Consider the following 19,299-nt stretch of genomic DNA (forward strand, 5'->3'; position numbering starts at 1 on the left):
CAGTGGACACCAGGGTCTTAGTGGACACCAGGGTCTTAGTGGACACCAGGGTCTCAGTGGACACCAGGGTCCCAGTGGACACCAGGGTCTCAGTGGACACCAGGGTCTCAGTGGACACCAGGGTCCCAGTGGACACCAGGGTCTCAGTGGACACCATGTGGCACTGAGGACTCAGCCCATGGAATTAATGCTCAGCCACCCCAGCATCCCACGAGGAATGGTCCCCACCAGCCCCCAAGGGCCCTTTCTGCCAGGAAAAGCTCTCAGCAGCCATCCTGGCCTTTATCTACCCCACACCAGACCCCTGCCCCTGGTGCCGGGGGTGGCAGCGGCAGCGCTGCCCCGGGGGGCTCGGGCTCCACGCAGCCAGGGCTCTGTGTGTTGCTTTGCAGTAGCTGTGTTGCAAATCCATGCAGTGCTTAGTGAGGAAAGGGCTCTGCTCAGCCCCCAAAAACGCCCCTGGCAGCTGCTCCAAGAGCGTGGGGCTGGGGTGAAAAGCAGGAGCTGCTGCTGCCCTGCCCGGAGGGTTGGTGCCCAGGGGTCTCTGGTGGGCACATCCCCCTGTGCCCCCTGAGCACGCAGACCTGGGCAGGGGCTCCTGCAGAGCCAGGCACATGCAGGGCTCGGGTCCTGGCTCGGGGAAGGCGAACAGGGCTCGGGGAAGCAGCGGTGAGTGCCCAGACTGTGCGAAAAGGAGAGAAAGTCGTGCTCCTACCTGCTCGCTGGGGCTGCCAAGGGACACAACACCGAGGGTGAGGAGCCACCGCTCGCTCCTGCATCCGAGGCTGAGGGTGGGCGTGCAGAACGGGAGGCTCCAAGGTGCTCCACGAGGCCAGCTGGGAGGAGGGGATGCCACCGGGAGCATCCCTGGGTGCTCCTGTGCAGGGACGGGCTCCAAGGAGCTTTCCCCATCCCAGCCGGGCAGGGTGAGGAGGTTTGGGTGCCTCCTGCCCTGCCTGGCAGCCCTGCAGGGACACAGGTGGGACAGGCAGGGTTAGTCCGATGGAAAAGCCACCGCTGGTGTTGTACCAGGGTTTGGGTCGCTGTCCCTGCCCGTCCCAGGAGCGCTGGAAGGGGGTCAGGGCATCACCCCGAGCCTGGCACAAGGATGTGCCTGCCCAGCTGCTCCTCCCACACACACAGGAAGCACGCCGGGCTTTTAAAATACCATTTATTACAATGGAGCCTTCCAGGCTAAAATCCCAAGCCGAGGGCTCGGGGTTGGTTTCTGGTGTGGCAGATTGAGGGAGTGGGTTTGGGTTTTGGTTTTTTTTTTTTTTTTGCTTTAAGTTTCTGTCTAAACAAAACTGAAGAGTTAAGAACAGGGAGGAGAGGACTCCGATCCTCTCTGTGCCCTGAATTAGGACAGACCCCACTTGTAGGGGAAATCCTGCAGTGCCTGGAGGCATTTGGGGACCAGGGTCCCCTGCCCTGTGCCTGACCCTGCTGTGAGTCCAAGGGGGTGGCAGGACCCCCACAGTGGCTCCAGGTGGTGAGATGCCATCAGACACCCAAACCACACCCTAAGAGCTTCTGGTTCCAAATCAAAGTTGGAAGCAGGACGCGTTTTTTCTTCTTCTTCGCCATCGCCTTCCTCCTCGTGCTGACGACGTTCCGAAAAACCAAAACCAATTTCCAACGGAAACCCCGCGGTGCAGCCGCAGCACAGCCCTCGTGCCCCTGGGAAGGCGAGAGTTTCTCCTGCTGCTCGGGGCTCTGCCAGTCCTGCCGAGCCCCTCCCGGGCGACCGCGGCCCCCGCCTCTGCTGCGGGGCCGGTGCCCCCCCAGCCTGGCGCTGGGCAGGGCATCCACCCTTCCTCCTCCTCCTCCTCCTCATCCTCATCCTCCTCCTCGCCGGGACGCTGGAGCCAGGGCAAGGACGGGGCTTTCAAACCACAGCCGAGGAGGAGGAGGAGGAGGAGGAAGAGGAGGCTGTGGCTGCCGACGATGAAGGAGAGGAAGAAGGGGAGGAGGAGGCGTTCCAGAAGAGCCAGCGCCTCTTGGGCTGCCGTTTCAGGTGGAGGTAGTCTTCCTTCTCCCGCTCCTTCTTCGCCCGCTGGTAGTGATCCTCCTCCTTCAGGTACCACACCGGCGGCCAGCGGTGCTTCTCGAAGTACTCCTGGTTCTCTGCGGGCACAAAAGGGGGTGAGGGGGGTGCCAGGACCGCGGGGACCCCCCTGCCACAGCCCCCCGGCTGCCACTCACCTCCCGACATGGCCTTCATGTCGCGGGGGAACTTGCGGCAGACGTTGTTGTAGTTGGTGCAGATGTGGTGCAGGCACCAGTCGGCGAGCTGGTAGGCGCAGTGGAACTGGGAAAAAGGATGGGATGCCAGCTCAGGGCCACCAGGAACGGGCCGGCACCAGGGATTCCCTCATTTCTCCAGGGACATCCAAGGCCAGACCTGGTTGTCCAGCTCTTGGAGCTGCCAGACCCCTCTGGGTGTCACCTGCCCTGCCAGACCCCTCTGGGTGTCACCCTCAGCCCCATCAGACCCCTCTGGGTGTCACCCTCAGCCCCATCAGACCCCTCTGGGTGTCACCTGCAGCACCCCCAGCCCTGCCAGACCCCTCGGGGTGTCACCTGGAGCACCCCCAGCCCTGCCAGACCCCTCTGGGTGTCACCCCCAGCCCCATCAGACCCCTCTGGGTGTCACCTGGAGCACCCTCAGCCCCATCAGACCCCTCTGAGTGTCACCCCCAGCCCCATCAGACCCCTCTGGGTGTCACCTGCCCTGCCAGACCCCTCTAGATGTCACCCCCAGCCCCATCAGACCCCTCTGGGCGTCACCCCCAGCCCCATCAAACCCCTCCGGGTGTCACCTGCAGCACCCCCAGCCCTGCCAGACCCCTCTGGGTGTCACCTGGAGCACCCTCAGCCCTGCCAGACCCCTCTGGGTGTCACCCCCAGCCCCATCAGACCCCTCTGGGTGTCACCTGGAGCACCCTCAGCCCCATCAGACCCCTCTGAGTGTCACCTGCAGCACCCCCAGCCCTGCCAGACCCCTCTAGGTGTCACCTGGAGCACCTTCAGCCCTGCCAGATCCCTCTGGGTGTCACCCCCAGCCCCCTCAGCCCCCTCTGGGTGTCACCTGGAGCACCCCCAGCCCCATCAGACCCCTCTGGGTGTCACCCCCAGCCCCCTCAGCCCCCTCTGGGTGTCACCTGCAGCACCCCCAGCCCCCTCAGCCCCCTCTGGGTGTCACCTGCAGCACCCCCAGCCCTGCCAGCACAGGCCCCTGTCCTACCTGAGCCAGCTCCAGGAACACGAGCACGTCGCCGTCGATGTCCACCATCATCTGCGCCGCCTCCATCAGGCCGGTGACCGTGTACTGCTCTGCACAGGGGGACACGGCGGGGTCGGGGGGTGGCAGGGACGGGGTGACGGTCACCCTGCCCCGCTGCAGCCACCGGGACTCACCTGTCAGGGCCACCAGGTGCGGCAGGCAGAGGCGGTTGGCGAGGATGATGAGCTTCATGTCGTCCAGGTCGGGGCTGGAGCTGAACTGCCCCGTGTACAGGTACTCCAGCACCGCCCGCATGCAGCTCTTGCTGGTGTGAGGAAGTGCCACCTGCCAGACACACACCTTGTCACCTCCTGGCCAGCTGTGCCACCCGCCCAGGAGCTCTCCTTGATAGCAAAAGGGTTTTAAAATCATGGGGGTTTGAGGTGAAAAGGAAAATTAAGCTTAGTAATAGCCTAGGTACATGAAGGCCGTGTACCTCGCTAGAATTGCACCTGTGTAGCTGGGACATGATAAATTATATAATTGTTAGATGGGATGATTAGTAATGGAATATAATTACTGTTTAAAGGTAAGAATAATCATGAGAAACTGTGGTCAGAAAGATCATGAGAAACTCATGTCAGTGTATACAATAGGACAATATAAGTTTAATAATTAATATGTATGTAAAATACGTTCAGCTCGAAAGCTGTGTCGGAATCAGATTTGGGTCTGTACCCCAAATTCCCAGAGCTCTCAATAAAAGCACCTGTATGGAATCATATCCTGTGATGATGTGTGCTCCTAAACAATGTAAATTTAACAATTAATATGTAAGTTATAGAAGGATAGAATATAAAAATACATTAAGCTTGAAAGCCGTGTTGAATTGTCAGATTTGGGTCTGTACCTGATTCCCAGAGCTCGCTCTCAATAAAATCACCTGCATGAAACCACATCCCGCGATCATTTGAACATCCTCACCTCGTTGGTGGAGCTCTCCACGAAGGGGCCGCCGAACATCGCGGCCATCCAGTCGCAGCTGGAGATGAGCAGGGGCTTGTGGGCACTGATAGCACCGTCATCCAGCACGAAGGTGACATCTGGGGACAAGCACAGCCCTGTCACCTGGGGCTCAGCCACGAACCCCCTCGCCTTCACCAGAGGGAAGGGCACGGAGCCTGCCATATCCTGTATTTTCCCCGTGAAATATCTCATTTTTATCCAGCATTTCCTGCCAGCTCAGAGGAGCTCGGGGAAGAGCCTCAGCAGGGCTCTGCCTGTTCCAAGGGGTTTTCCCCTTGGAAATTCCAAGGTGTTTTCCAAGGGGAAAACCTGAGAAATAAATGTCACACCTAAATTTGAGTCCTTGGAGAGCTGGGAGGGAGGTGGGGATCTCCTGCCCTGCTCTCCACAGCTTCTCCCAGGGGTGTGCAAGGGCCACCACACATCTGTCCCTGACAGGGCCTGCCTGACCATATTAGGATCCATCTCCATGAAACAAATCCAGCCGCTGGGAGGCTGGGACACTCACGTCCCCCTGGGACGTCACCTCGTGCTGGTGGCTCGTGGTGCTGGCTGGAAAGCTGGGGAAATCCTACTAAGGGCACTTGCTCCTCATAAATCAGGATGACCCCTGTGAAAATCCAGTCTGGGAGAGAAGGAAGTCGCCTTTGCAACTCTTCCATAAATAAACAGAGCTGCTGGGCCAGCTGGGCAGCAGGAAACCCTGCGCAAGGGCTTCACGCTCACTTTCTCAGGGAGAAAAGCGACAAAAATCCCCAAAATAGCAAAGTGTGACCAAAAACCCTGGGGGAGGCACGACCACCCCCTCACACACAGCAAAGCCAGGAGCTCCGAGCCCCCACCCACCCTGTGAGCCCCCACAAAGGACCAGGCTGCTGCTCCCGGAGCCGTACCCGAGAAAGTCCCCTTGGCCAGGCATTCCTTCACCCGGTTTGTCCTCCGGACGTGGAAGGCTTTGGTGATCTCCTGGTTCATGAACGCCTCGTTGTTGAGGATGTTGGCCACCATCATGCGCAGGTCGAACACCTCCAGCAGCTCGGCGATGTGAGCGATGTGCATGAGGTCCCGCTCGTTCTCGTCCAGCTCGCCCGTGTACAGGTACTTCAGCACGGCCCGGAAAGGACCCGGCTGGATGGACGCGTCCATCTTCACCACCACCATCAGCTTGGACTTGTAGGTCAGCGGGTCCTCGGCCATCTCCTCCTGGATGCTGGCGAAGGCCCGGCTCCACGAGGAGAGGTTCCGGCCCCGCCGCAGCCCGCGCTCGCCGTTCTCGTAGCGGTTGCCCCGCAGGATCCCGTCACTGGTGGAGGCTCTAAGGCACGGTTTGCGCTGGCCGGGTCCGGCCTCCTCGGCGCTCTCGCAGATGTCGAAGCTGGCGGCCCTCAGGAGGAAATCCCGCCCGTGGTGCCTCTCCTCCTGGTGCAGCATCCGCTCGGCGGCCGCCGTGACGGCCACGCCGACGCCGTGCCCCGCCGTGCCCTGCTGGTCCTCCTCGCTCAGGTCCATGAGGAACAGGTCGTAAAACTTGGAGGAGGAGGTGGAGAGGTAGATCTTGTGTGCGTAGATTTTGATCTTCTCTTGCAGCACCAGGATGACGTCCGCGCACAGGGGGTCCTCCAGAAGGTGGGCTGGACGCTCCTCGTTGTTGGAAGGGGGGTCTGGGACGATGATGATGGGAGGAGGGGGCTTGGGGGGCAGGAAGGGGGCTTGGAGCAGGGGCCGCTGCACGTTGCGCAGGTGGGACTTCCAGAACTGCAGGTGGCGGCGGGAGATGAGGGCGGCACGGATGGCGTTGTCAAAGACGTCCTTGACGCCGAACTGGGCCACCACGCTCGTCTCGTAATAAGGGATCCCCAGCTCCTTGGCGACCTCCCTGCCCTTCTCTGGGGGAAGGATCTCGTTAGGTTTAATTGGCCTGAAAGAGACGGGAGATAATTAAAGAGGAGGCTTCTGGAGAGAAGGAGGGCGGGCAGGGACATCTCCAGGGCACGAGGGTCCCACCTGGCCAAGGGTCGCCGCGCCCGGTTGACGGCCTCCAGGTCGGCGTAGCGCAGGTCGAGCTGGCAGCCCACCAGGATGACGGGGGCGCGGGGGCAGAAGTGCTTGATCTCCGGGTACCACATGGTCTTCACATGGTGCAGGGAGTTGGGGTTGGCGATGGAGAAGCACAAAACCACAACGTCGGACCTGGGAGGGGACAAGGGAGGGCTTGAGGTGAGGTTTGGGGACTCCCTCCCTGCCCAGGGGAGCACCCAGGCTCTGCCTCTCCCTACCTGCCGTAGGCAAAGCGCCTGTCCTTGTGGTGGTCACCAAAGGTGTCCCAGAGGCGCAAGGACACGCTGACATCGTCTACCACATCCCGGGAGCGCTCCAGCACCTGTGGGAACAGAAACCACCCAGCTCCTCAGTCCCTGAGCCTCACAACAACAGCAGCGGGGCAGGACACGGCTCCATCTCCTCGGGGTGTCCACCACGGGGTGTCCATGAGCCCCCGCAGCAGCCTCGGCAGCCCTCACTGTGGGAATCCAGAGCTTCCCTCTGGCTGCCCTGGGACCCTGGCAGGGCTCAGGAACCCCCTGGACAGAGCCCCAGAGACACTGGCTGTGATCTCTGGCCATGGAAAAGAGTTTTCAATCTCACAGGATAAATTACCAGCTCTGAGGGTTTGATATGAGTAACAATCAAGTGTGGCACGGGTGCAAAAGTGAAATTTTAGGATTCTAGATAAGGGGTCCAAAGGGGACAAGCTGGAGGAAATTGGGTGTGCCTTGTCCTTTTTCTCCTTCTTCATGCCCTCCATGTCTCACTGTGGTGTTGGCATTTTTCTGTTGGTTCAGGCTGGGGACACACTGTCCAACGGAGGTGACAGATATTGGCACATTCTTGTAAATGCAGCCCAGGGAGTTTCTGGTATTTAATGTTTGTCACATCCCACTGAGGGCAGAGCCCCACACGCTGCCCTGCAGGACAGAGCTGGGCAGGGCAGCAGAACATGTGAGAGATAAACAGAATAAACAACTTTGGAACCAGCACAGACAAATTTTGGCTTTTTCTTTGACAACAGGGCTGACAGACAGAGACTTTCTACACTCTGGGAATCATCAACACCTCAGATTCCGACACTCACCTCCTGGCAGACGCGGTACTGGTCGATGGCCCACACCGTGGGCACGTGGGTGGCGAGGAGCTGGTACTGGGTCAGGGTGGCGTTGCAGGCACGGGCACAGATGAGCCGGGTCTTGCCCACCGCGTTGTCCCCGACCACGACGCACTTGATGGTTTCTACGTTTGGCCTCTCATAATCCATGTCAGAATCCATTAATTGGGACCTGCGAGGGGAAGGAGGGCTCGGCAAACACAGCCAGGACCAGCCAGGGGGTGTCACCAGGGCACCACAGGGGCACAGAGCAGGAGGATGCTGACACTCCCTGGCAGCCCGGGGAAGCTCTGCAGCAGCTGCTCAGCCCTTCCCAGCTCGCTGTGCCCGCCAGTCCCCTTTAAAATTTCATGTTCTGGTGGCAGTGTGGCTGCTGTGCCACGTCAGACACATGGCCTGCGTTGGATTGTGCCCTCCTCCCTCTCCTGGCTCTCTGGCTCATGCTTGTTCATGTGAGATGAGGCTTTTTTTTTTTCTCCCCTCTGCCTTCCTCCTCTTCCTTTTCTCCATCCCCAGCATTTGCAAGAGAAGCTTCCAGAGCCGCCTGACCGATGCACACGCGGGCACTGCCAGGCTCTGCTGCCTGGCAGAGGACACTGACCTGGCCCCCTTTTCCCACCCCATTCCCAACGGGACATTTTCTCAAAGCTAAGAGCAGCAAGAAGAAACTCCTTAGGTTCCCCAGAGGGACTGGGAGAGCTCCAAGGAGCAGGTGTGACCCCAACACTCCTGAGAGAGACGTTGGTGCTGTGGGTGCTGCAAAGCTGATGAGCAGCACCCAGGTGTGCCCAGGTGTGTCACCCATTCCCTGCTCAAAGCCTAAATCAGAATTAACTCATCACAGCGTGAACCCGAGGGTTTATGTGCTTGCCAGGGGAAAAAGCACTGAGGGGATTGAGGGATAGCAAAAAGGACAAAAAAAACCCCACATCCCAATTTCTCTGAACTTCCCAAGCCCACAGATCTCTTCCCTCTTGGGATAGAAAGGAGGACAAAACCTCCACATCCCAATTTCTCTGAATTTCCCAAGGCCATGGATCTCTTCCCTCTTGGGATGGCAAGGAGGACAAAAGCCCCACATCCCAATTTCTCTGAACTTCCCAAGGCCACGGATCTCTTCCCCCTCGTCGCTCCCTCCTGGCAGCGGCCTCCCGAGCTGCTATAATAAACCACCAGCGCAGTGAGCGAAAATACCCGGTAACGATGGCAACGGAGCCCTGCACGTGGGACCACAGCTCCCCAAACCGGCAGCCTGGCAAGGACTTGCCAATGTTAGCAGCTCCCTCCATGCGCAGCCTCCCTGGGCACACCTGGGTCCCCGTGGGCAGCTGGAGGCAAAGGCAGGTGGCACAAATCCTGCTCACTTCAGAGACAAAACTTCTCTGAGTAGTTGTCGCCGCATTCCACACCCCCTCCATCCTTTGGGATGCGGGGAATTCGTCCCAAAGGGCTTTGGAAACCAGGAGCAGCAGCAGGGCAGGTGGGCTCCTTCCCCATGAGCCCCTCAAAATCCATTTCTGTCCCTCTCTGCTGCCATCCCATGTCCCCTGCTCCTCCCCAGGATCAGCTCGGCTCGGTAGGACCAGGAGATCTCCGGGCTGGGGGGTGTGACTGCTCGGGGAGCTTTGCTGTGGTTATTTTTGGGCTCAGCCGTGCTCCATTGGGATGGAGGGGGATGGCACAGGAATGACAACTGCAGGTGGCACTTGGGATGTTTGTCCCTTGTGGGGAGCTCAGCCCACCCCCAGCCAAGCCAGCCGGGAAAGTCTGGTGCCTCATGGGAATTAAGGGCTAAATCCTTGTGGGATCAGTGCCTGCCGTGAGGAGGGGGAGAGGGGGACAGCAGCAGGGACAAAAATTAGGTTCTCAGTAAAGCAGAACATCACTGGGGAGCTCTGTTAGCCCCACAGGGCAGCCTCTCACCCCTGACACCACCCCAGGAGGGGCTGAACCTTTTCAAGCCCCCTCCTCACCTTCCCCACCATCACTTCTCTCCTGGGAACAGCTCCAAAACCCACCGGAGAGTAAAAATAACCCGAGATGCTGAGAGATTGGAGTTCCCCCCGAAGGAAAAGCTCTTCCCAGAGGAGCAGGGCTGCTCCAGCCAGCAGCCCCCCAGCCAAACCATGGGCACCCAATTCACACCCACAACCCCACCACGGAGAACCCCAAAATTGCTCCTTCCAGCCTCCCAGCCCGCGGTTGCCACGGCAACTGCACCATCACCCCGGGAGCTGTCGCTTAGCAACTCCCAGGCTCCCAATCCTCCATCCCGCACTTCGCCAGGGGAGGAGAACCCCCAAACCGGGGCGAAGCCGCCCCGAAACGGCGGCGATGGCCAGAAATAACGGGGTGCGGGAGGAACGGGGCCGGGGAGGCCGCGGCGGGAGGCGGTGCGGGAGAAACGGGCCCCGAGCGGGGCTGCAGCACGGCCGGGGGATGCGGCGGGCAGGGGGCACCGGGACCGGGGTGAGGGCATGGCAGAGGCTCGGGGGGCACCGGGACCGGGGTGAGGGCATGGCAGAGGGCTCGGGGAGCACTGAGTCAGGGTGAGGGCATGGCAGAGGCTCGGGGGGCACCGGGACCAGGGTGCAGGCATGGCAGAGGCTCGGGGGGCATTGGGATTGGGGTGGGGGCATGGCAGAAGGTTCAGGGGGCACCGGGACCGGGGTGCAGGCATGGCAGAGGCTCGGGGGGCACCGGGATTGGGGTGAGGGCATGGCAGAGGGCTCGGGGAGCACTGAGGCAGGGTGGGGGCATGGCAGAGGGCTCAGGGGACACCGGGATTGGGGTGCAGGCATGGCAGAAGGTTCAGGGGGCACCGGGATTGGGGTGCAGGCATGGCAGAGGGCTCGAGGGGCACCGGGATTGGGGTGCAGGCATGGCAGAGGGCTCGAGGGGCACCGGGATTGGGGTGCAGGCATGGCAGAGGGCTCGAGGGGCACCGGGATTGGGGTGCAGGCATGGCAGAGGCTCGGGGGGCACCGGGATTGGGGTGCAGGCATGGCAGAGGCTCGGGGGGCACCGGGATTGGGGTGGGGGCATGGCAGAGGCTCGGGGGGCACTGAGGCAGGGTGAGGGCATGGCAGAGGGCTCGGGGGGCACCGGGATTGGGGTGCAGGCATCGCAGAGGGCTTGGGGAGCACCGGGATTGGGGTGCAGGCATCGCAGAGGGCTTGGGGGGCACCGGGATTGGAGTGTAGGGCATGGCAGAGGGATTGGGGTGCAGGCATGGCAGAGGGCTCGGGGAGCACTGAGTCAGGGTGAGGGCATGGCAGAGGTCTCGGGGGCACCGGGATTGGGGTGCAGGCATGGCAGAAGGTTCAGGGGGCACCGGGATTGGGGTGAGGGCATGGCAGAGGGCTCAGGGAGCACCGGGATTGGTGTGGGGGCATGGCAGAGGGCTCGGGGGCACCGGGATTGGGGTGCAGGCATGGCAGAAGGTTCAGGGGGCACCGGGATTGGGGTGCAGGCATGGCAGAGGGCTCGGGGAGCACCGAGACAGGGTGCAGGAGGTTGGGGAGGGAGCGGCGAGCAGGCGGATCGGGGGTGCGGGGAATTGCGAGGGGTGTCGGGGGTGCTCGGAGCATCCGGATCGGGGGTGCGGGGCATGGCAGAGGGTGCGGGCATCGCAAGGGGGCTCAGGGATGTTCCGAGCACCCGAACCGGGGCTGTGGGGCATTGCAAAGGGGGCAGGAAGCACGGCGACGGGGTGCAGGGCATGGAGAGGACGGGCGGGGAGGACCCAGGCCAGGCGTGCGGGGCTTCTCCAGAAGGTTGAGGCTGCAGGACATCGCAAGGAGACTGGGGAGGACCTAGGCCAGGGATGTGGGGCACCGCAAGGAGTCTCAGGAGAGCTCGCAGCACCCTGCCCGGGGGTGCGGGCACGGCGAGGAGCTTGGGGTGCTCGCAGCACCCGGCTTGGGGGTGGGGGCAGGGCGAGCAGCTTGGGGTGCTCGCAGCACCCTGCCCGGGGGTGCGGGCACGGCGAGGAGCTTGGGGTGCTGGCAGCACCCTGAACCGGGGGTGCAGGCACGGCGAGGAGCTTGGGGTGCTCGCAGCACCCTGCCCGGGGGTGTGGGGCACGGTGAGCTTGGGGTGCTCGCAGCACCCTGCCCGGGGGTGCGGGCACGGCGAGGAGCTTGGGGTGCTCGCAGCACCCTGAACCGGGGGTGCGGGGCACGGTGAGCTTGGGGTGCTCGCAGCACCCTGAACCAGGGGTGCGGGACACGGTGAGGAGCTTGGGGTGCTCGGAGCACCCTGAACTGGGGGTGCGGGCAGGGCGAGGAGCTTGGGGTGCTCGCAGCACCCTGAACTGGGGGTGCGGGCACGGCGAGGAGCTTGGGGTGCTCGGGGCACCCTGAACCGGGGGTGCGGGCACGGCGAGGAGCTTGGGGTGCTGGCAGCACCCTGAACCGGGGGTGCGGGCACGGCGAGGAGCTTGGGGTGCTCGCAGCACCCTGCCCGGGGGTGCGGGCACGGCGAGGAGCTTGGGGTGCTGTCAGCACCCTGCCCGGGGGTGCGGGCACGGCGAGGAGCTTGGGGTGCTCGCAGCACCCTGAACCGGGGGTGCGGGCACGGTGAGCTTGGGGTGCTCGCAGCACCCTGAACCGGGGGTGCGGGCACGGCGAGCTTGGGGTGCTCGCAGCACCCTGAACCGGGGGTGCGGGCACGGCGAGGCGGACGGGAAGCCCCGCGAGCGGGTGGGTGCGGGACACGGCGAGGGGACCGGAGAACACCGGGAACCGGCGTGAGGCGTGGCGAGGGGGCTCGGGGCGGCTCAAGCCACCCGGCCCGGGGGTGCGGGGCACGGCGAAGGGGCCTCGCCGTCCCCGCGTCCGGCGGCGGGGCAGGATGCGCGGAGGCGGAGCGGGACGCGGGGCGGAAGCGCGGGGGGGTCTCCCGGTACTTACACCAACACAGACGAAGCGGCGGCTCCCAGGGGCCGGGGCCGGGCTCGCCCCTCCGGACATGGCCACGGCGCTCGTGGCGCGGCGGGGCTGCGCGGGGCTGCGCAGGGCCGCGCTGCGCGGCTCAGGGCCGGGGCGGCCCATGGCGGCTCCGCGATCTCCGCATCCGCGGCCCGCTGCGCCCAGCGGAGCGCGCCGCCCTGCGCGCTGCAGTCGCGGCCGCCCCGCCTTCCATTCACAAAAAACAAGCGGAGCCCGCCGAGCCCCGCCCCGGGCCGCCCCCCCACCCTCCGCTGCCGCGCATTGGCTCCGCGACTCGGGGGGGAGCGGGGGGACCCTCGGCGTGTCCCCCGTTGTGGCTCCGAGTCCTGCCGTGGGACCCCCAGTCCTGCCCCTAAACCTCCCTCGCAGGGGCTTTGTCATGTCCCCCTAAATCCGCCTTGAGACCCAGTCATGTCGTCTCACCTTGCCTTGCAGGGGGTTCAGTCTTGCCCCCACAATTCTGCCTTCGGGCCCCCATCGTGTCGCTAATTCTCCCCTGCTGGGGACTCTGCTGGGCCTCCCCAATGCTGCCTTCCATGCGACACCATCCTGGCCCTAAAACCCTCCCATACAGGGAGCTCCGTCCTGGCCCCCAATCCTGCACTCCATGGATCCCAATCCTCCATCTGCATGAGAGCCCTACCCTGCCCTCCATCCTCTGTGACATCCATAGGGGGGATGACACCCTCATCCCCCCTAAATATCACCTCCATCCTTCCTCTGCATCCGATCCCCCCTGCCCGTGCCCCCCAGTCCTGACCTGGGGAAGGGGTGCACCCTCTCCTGCATCCCTCTGAGATCTTTCCCTCTCCCCAAATTTCAGAGAGCTGCCAGCTGCCAGCTGGGCCATGTGTGATGCTGCTGGTGGAGGAGACCCCTCACAAGCCCCACATCCTCCCCGGAGCACCCCCAAACCCTCACAGGGCTTCTCGTGGTGAGGAGCGAACCTGCTCCATCCCTCCGTGCCCTCCAAGCACAGGCCACACGCTGCGATCCTGCCCTTTTACCCTTCTCTACATGCCTTATTGCAGCCCTCTCCTCCCCAAAATCTAAACCTTCAGGGCACCAAAAAAAAAAAAAAAAAAAAACCAAAAAACCTCCGAGTCATCTTTTGCAGCGCGGCTGCCGGGAAGGCGCCGCCGGCCGCGCTGCTCTGACCCCCGACATCCGCATCATGTGATGCTCGCCATCCCTTCCCGAGGCTTCCAGCCGCCTTCCCTGCCCGTCCCCGCCTCGGAGCCGCGCTAAGCTCGGCCCCCTGCACGGCCTGACTCCGTCCGGCTCGGAGCAGGCCCGTGCCGGGGCTGCCACTGATGCAAAACCCAGGCACAGCCCGCCCAGCCCCGCCGCCGGCCCCCGCCTCACCGAACTCGCAGCACGGGGATCTGTCTCTCCATAGCAGAAGGAGATGGAGCCGCTAATTTGGGGAGGGGAAAGCCCTTTTGGGTTTTGAGCCGGCAAAGAGGCAGCTCCCGGCGCTGCCTCGGTGGCCACGCCGGGACCGGGAGGAGGCGGCGGCGGAGCTGCGGAGCCCCGGGAGCTGCGGAGCTGCGGAGCCCCGGAAGCCGCGGAGCCCCGGGAGCTGCGGAGCCCCGGAGCTGCGGAGCCCCGGAGCTGCGGAGCCCCGGAGCTGCGGAGCCCCGGGAGCTGCGGAGCCCCGGAGCTGCGGAGCCCCGGAGCTGCGGAGCCCCGGGAGCTGCGGAGCCCCGGAGCTGCGGAGCCCCGGAGCTGCGGAATTTCTGCCCCGGGAGCTGCGGAGCCCCGGGAGCTGCGGAGCCCCCGGAGCTGCGGAGCCGCTGCCCCCGGAGCTGCGGAGCCCCGGGAGCTGCGGAGCCCCCGGAGCTGCGGAGCCCCCGGAGCTGCGGAGCCCCGGAGCTGCGGAGCCCCGGAATTTCTGCCCCGGGAGCTGCGGAATTTCTGCCCCGGGAGCTGCGGAGCCGCTGGCCCGGGAGCTGCGGAGCCCCGGGAGCTGCGGAGCCCCGGAGCTGCGGAGCCCCGGAGCTGCGGAGCCCCCGGAGCTGCGGAATTTCTGCCCCGGGAGCTGCGAAATCGCTGCCCCGGCAGCTGCGAGCAGCCGAGCCGCAGAGCCTGGAGCTTTTCTGCTTCTTGGAGTGGGTCACGGGGAAGGAACACGTAGAGCTTGTTTGCCAGCCGCATGATTTGGCTTATTTGCTCTCTTGTAGCAGGTGCTTAATTGTGGCAGAAAAGGGTTCCCGGCAGCTTTCTGGGCAGCCAAATTCCCGCCTGCCCCTTTCGCAGCCAGGCAAAACAAAAGCACGATTGTCACCCGCAGGCGGAGCGGAGCTCTCTCGGGCCTCCTTCCCGGGAGAAAAGGTTTCCCGGCAGGAGAGAGCGGACGATGGAGGCACCCAGGTGGGCACGGGCCAGGGGAGAGGGGTCGGGAGCGGCTGTGGAGCGTGGGTGCTGCTCGCAGCCCCTCTCCTCCGAGGGAGGAGGAACACAAGTCTCAGCTGACTGTTCCCCAGCGAGCCCACGCTGTGGCAAAGCTTGGCACGGCACGGAACAGCACAGCATGGCACGGCTGCCCCTGGCACAGCTGCCCAGTGCCATCCCCCTTCCCTCAGCACCGCGATCTCCTCTGGCTGGGCTGTGATTAAAAGGCGTTTTGCTTCCCGCTCCCATCTCTCCAGTTTTAAACCTGTCCCCAAGGAATTCTGTCTGTCCGGCTCCGTGATCCTGACTCCACACCCCAGGCTGAGCTCTGGGGGTCACACCAAGCCCCCTGTTCACCCCACAGCATCCTCCTCCCTCCATCTCCCACTCCCCAGCCAGGAATGAAGAAGCCCTCAGGAGATCCAAGATACGAGCAGACATTGCTCCAGCCCCAGTAAAATTTTTTTGACTCTCCAGTTTAAAGCCAGGGCATTTCTACCCTTCCCAGGTGCTGCCAGGAGCCTGCCCAGCCTCACTGGGGACAGGATGCAGCAATCCAAACCCAAACCCATTTTCCTTATGCTCCTTGGATGCTCTGCAAACACTACAGCTTTCCTGGCTCTGCCCCCACCCTGCCCCCCAAATCCAGCATCGTTCACCTTGCAAGGGGCTGAAAGCCTGGCACAGACCAGGGCCATGCATCTGTCACTGGAAAAAGCAGATTTAGGAGAGACACCCCAAAAACCCCGGGCAGCCCTGGACTACACATTCCCAAAGCCCCTGGGCCCCTGCCTTTGCCTTCCTCTGCTGTTTTCTACCTCATCCACGGGGAACGGAGGCGTTGCTGTGGCGTGGGTGGGATGGGAGCAAAGAGCAAAGTCCCTGGAGAAAGTGGCCGGTGGAAGAGTGCCAGGAGCAGGGGCGGGAGGAGGCGGCAGGAGATACTTACAGGCTGTGAGCCATGGCTGTCATCTTCCCGGCGGGGCTGCCCTTCCCCGGGCTTTCCATCGCTTTCTCTTGGCAGGCTCTGCAAGGAGAGGGCGCAGGGATCTGTGAGATCACCCCGAACACGGACTCGCATCCTAAAGCCACCCCCTGCCCTCCCGGTGTCACCCCCCAACCCTGGGGACACAAAGGTGTTGGGAAGGCGAGTTCTGGGCTGCCCAAGCAGCGTCCTGGTGTGGGGACAGAGCTGTCCCTTGTCTCCCCATTGTCCCCGTATCTCGCTGCCAGCTCTGCCCTCCTCATGCCACCCTACGGATCAGCCGAAACGGATCAGTCCATGGAACACACGCACAGACCTGTCCCCTGCTCCGAAGTGCCACAGGGACAACCTCCCCTGGGCCCCGGCGAGGCTCTCCCAGCTCTCACGCCCTCTCCAAGCACCTCACCCTCGGGCTCAGAGCCTTCCCGTGGATCTGAGCTCCCTGGGCGGTGCCTGGCTCCTGGGGTGGCCACCAGGAGTCCCCTGGCATGGTGGCTTTGGCCAAGGCTCCGGAGCGAGGCAGGGCAAGGGGCTGTCCCTCCTTCCCTGCTGCATCCTGCAAACGTCAGGAGCAGAGTCCAGCCTGGGATTTGCTCCTGGCAAAGCCAGCAGAGTGCTGGCTGCGGGCGGGGAGTGGGTTCCAGGCACCCAGCACGGTGCTGGCTCCATCCATGGATTCACCATGAAGAGCAGCAAGGGTCCCCACTCTGGTTTTGCTTCTCTAAAATCCCAAATGCTGCGGTTTTGCTTCCTGGATGAGGCTACAAGAAGTCTCCTTGCTCAAAGCAGCTGCTCCAAGCACCCCATGGGCACCCCAGGCCCATCAGCAGCCAGGGAGGGAGGTGGCAGCTCCAAAAAAATGGCATTTACAGGCCCAGTATCCAACTGGAGCCGGGAGAAATCTTCAACCAGAACTTTGCCAAAATTGCAAAACCCAACCTTGATGGGGGAACAGTGGGGGCAAAATGACACACTGGGATGTGCCACCACAGCGGTGGGGAGCAGAGCCTGGGAAACAGAAGGAAAGGTCTAAAACAAGCAAAAAAAAAAGAACAATTTTGCACCTCCCATGCCCTGCCCTGCAAAAGCAGCAGGAGAGCCAGGAGTTTGGGGGAGCTCTGCAAATTCCCTGCGTGCAGAAATCCAGCTGGATGCCACGTCCCAGCCCTGGAATCAGCCACCTGCCAGGGCGCAGGTGCCAGCTCACCCTGCCATCGATAGGGCCGCAGCACTCCAGGGACTCATCACTCAGCTTATAAATATTTAAACCCAGAAGGAGCCGTGTGCTCCTGTGAAACGCAGCTCCTTGCACGAGCCCAGATCCCTTCGCCCCAGCGCTGAGCTCATGAACATTTGGGGCTCTCCAGACGGATCTTTTGCAGCTAAAAAAACCAGGTCAGGTCGAAATTCAAGGTCTCGATCCATCCGTGCAGGATTCCTGCACCCTCCAGCTGGGATATGTTGTATTTACCACCCCGAGGGGTGCAGAAGGAGCTGCTGGGATGGGATCACAGCCGAGGTTGTGCTTCCAGCTGCTTGTTCCCGACACCCCAGGCAGGTTTTGGGGGGCACGGCCGGCCCCACACCCAGGGAAAGGCTGCAGCTGCACTGGCAGGCTGCTCCAGGCAGGATTCACAGTTTCATACAGCATTAAGAGCTGCTGACGCCTCGTGAAAAAACTGTGAAAAGCTTCTATTTTGGGCAAAGTTCCTCTTATAACGGCGCATCCTGTGGCTTCTCTGTTTCCCTTTTTCTCCTGGTTTCTCTTGCTACAGAGAGCAGTGCAGAAAATAGGTGGATAATGTTGCCAACCAGCCTGGGCTCTTCGTCAGAAAAGGAAAATAACCCTCCAAGCCACCCCCAGCCTAGGAATTCAATCTCATGCCGCACCTGGGTGGGGGCCTGGGGCGAGAAAGGAGAAAATGGGACCCTCCTGGGACTTTTTTCTGGGCATGGAGTGTTGGATATTTCCTGATAAGGAGAAAATGCTGGGTTTGATTGGTTTCGACCTTTCCCTCTGGTGTCAGACCTTCCCTGAACTCTCCTCCCTCAGCTGCTCCCAACCACTGTGGTGGCACCCGCTATTCCCCCATTAAAAAATAAAAGGGATTAAAACATTAAAGAGCCAGGAGTCTGTCTCCAAGCAACTGTCTCCAAGTAGGGATGGAGAGCAGAGAAGGAGAAGCTGAGTGGGGAGAAAACTTCTGGAGATCCCAGCGGGGAGAGGGAGGAGGGAACAGCAGGGAAAGAGAGAATGGAGGTGACAGCACTGGGAGCAGGCAGGAGCCCCGGGGCAGGAGGATCTCCCTCTTTCATCAGCCCAGCCCTGGTTGTGAAGCAGCTCCAGGGTTCCCAGAGGCAATTCCTACCCCAAGGGCGAGGGAAGCAGCAGCAGTGCAGGGCACACAGGCAGAGAGGTGACCCAGGTGGCTGCGTGGCTGTGCTGATGGTCTGCCAGGAGCCACCAGAAACCCTGAGTGGCTTCCTGGCCATGCTGGTGATGGCCAGGTGCCACCAGCAGCCCTGAGTGGCTTCCTGGCCATGCTGGTGATGGCCAGGTGCCACCAGCAGCCCTGAGTGGCTTCCTGACCATGCTGGTGATGGCCAGAAGCCACCAGAAACCCTGAGTGGCTTCCTGACCATGCTGGTGATGGCCAGGAGCCACCAGAAACCCTGAGTGGCTTCCTGACCATGCTGGTGACTGTCCAGGTGCCACCAGAAGCCCTGAGTGGCTTCCTGACCATGCTGATGGTCTGCCAGGAGCCACCAGAAACCCTGAGTGGCTTCCTGACCATGCTGGTGACTGTCCAGGTGCCACCAGCAGCCCTGAGTGGCTTCACGGCCATGCTGGTGATGGCCAGGAGCCACCAGAAGCCCTGAGTGGCTTCCTGGCCATGCTGGTGACTGGCCAGGAGCCACCGACAGCCGTGACCGAAGCAGCGAGCAGCGCACGGGGAGCGCCGCCGGCTTTATCCGCGGTTTTAATTCCCCTTCCCGGGGGAAAGCGGGGCCAAATTCCCTGCTGGAAAACTCTCTGCCCGCACATCTCGGCGTCTCCTCGCACATGGCTCTGCCTGAGCAGCCTCTTCCCTGCCCTGAGGGCCACCGAGGCACCCCACAGGCCCCGCACCCCAATTCTCGACAGCTCCAAGGGGTGGTGAGAGAAGGAGGAGCTGCGAACGCCGCCCGCTCCCTGCCCCGCAGGGGCTGCATCCCCCCGGGCACCGGGAAAAGCCTCGGGGGCGCTCGGAGCTGTTCCTAGCCCTTCCCCCGCACAATTCCCCCATTGCCCAACTCTCAGGAGCCCTGCATTCCCCCACGAATTGCCGGCGGAGAATCCCTGAGCCTCTCCGTGGGCCCGTGGAAGTGGGGCACGATTCGCTGCGGGCGCGGTTACCTGAGCGCAGCGGCTCCGCTCCGTCCCGCGGCTCTTCCCTCCGCTCCAGCAGCCGCCTTCTCTTTCCAGGGGCAAGTTAGCCCGGACACGCAGCACCCATTTTTATACGCTCGCCCATGTGATCCAAACAAATGCCCTAGGGATGAGTTTTTGCACTGA

The 19,299-nt window shown here is 62.6% G+C and overlaps 1 protein-coding gene and 1 long non-coding RNA gene across 3 annotated transcripts; one reads left to right on the forward strand and one right to left on the reverse strand.

The window, feature by feature from the left end:
• Positions 1-1,154: 1,154 nt before the first annotated feature.
• RHOBTB2 (Rho related BTB domain containing 2) lies at positions 1,155-12,426 on the reverse strand. 2 transcript variants are annotated; one of them, XM_021548179.2, is made up of 10 exons: positions 12,326-12,426; positions 7,383-7,584; positions 6,529-6,632; positions 6,257-6,442; positions 5,146-6,170; positions 4,211-4,329; positions 3,421-3,571; positions 3,248-3,336; positions 2,206-2,311; positions 1,155-2,127 (listed from the first exon to the last, which is right to left on the reverse strand). In XM_021548179.2, exons 2-10 carry the CDS (start codon positions 7,572-7,574, stop codon positions 1,889-1,891), a joined length of 2,211 nt encoding a protein of 736 aa, XP_021403854.1. In that variant the 5' UTR covers positions 7,575-7,584; positions 12,326-12,426; the 3' UTR covers positions 1,155-1,888. The 2 variants fall into 2 exon arrangements, with proteins under 2 accessions (XP_021403854.1, XP_077645370.1); XM_077789244.1 differs by having other exon boundaries at positions 3,248-3,571; positions 12,326-12,411.
• Positions 12,427-14,141: 1,715 nt separating this feature from the next.
• LOC110480333 (uncharacterized) lies at positions 14,142-15,001 on the forward strand. Its single transcript, XR_013341294.1, has 2 exons — positions 14,142-14,737; positions 14,851-15,001. It is a non-coding gene; the product is annotated as an uncharacterized LOC110480333 (long non-coding RNA).
• The last annotated feature ends 4,298 nt before the right edge of the window (positions 15,002-19,299 follow it).

This window comes from Lonchura striata, chromosome 32, assembly GCF_046129695.1.
Source record: "Lonchura striata isolate bLonStr1 chromosome 32, bLonStr1.mat, whole genome shotgun sequence".
NCBI lineage: Eukaryota > Metazoa > Chordata > Aves > Passeriformes > Estrildidae > Lonchura > Lonchura striata.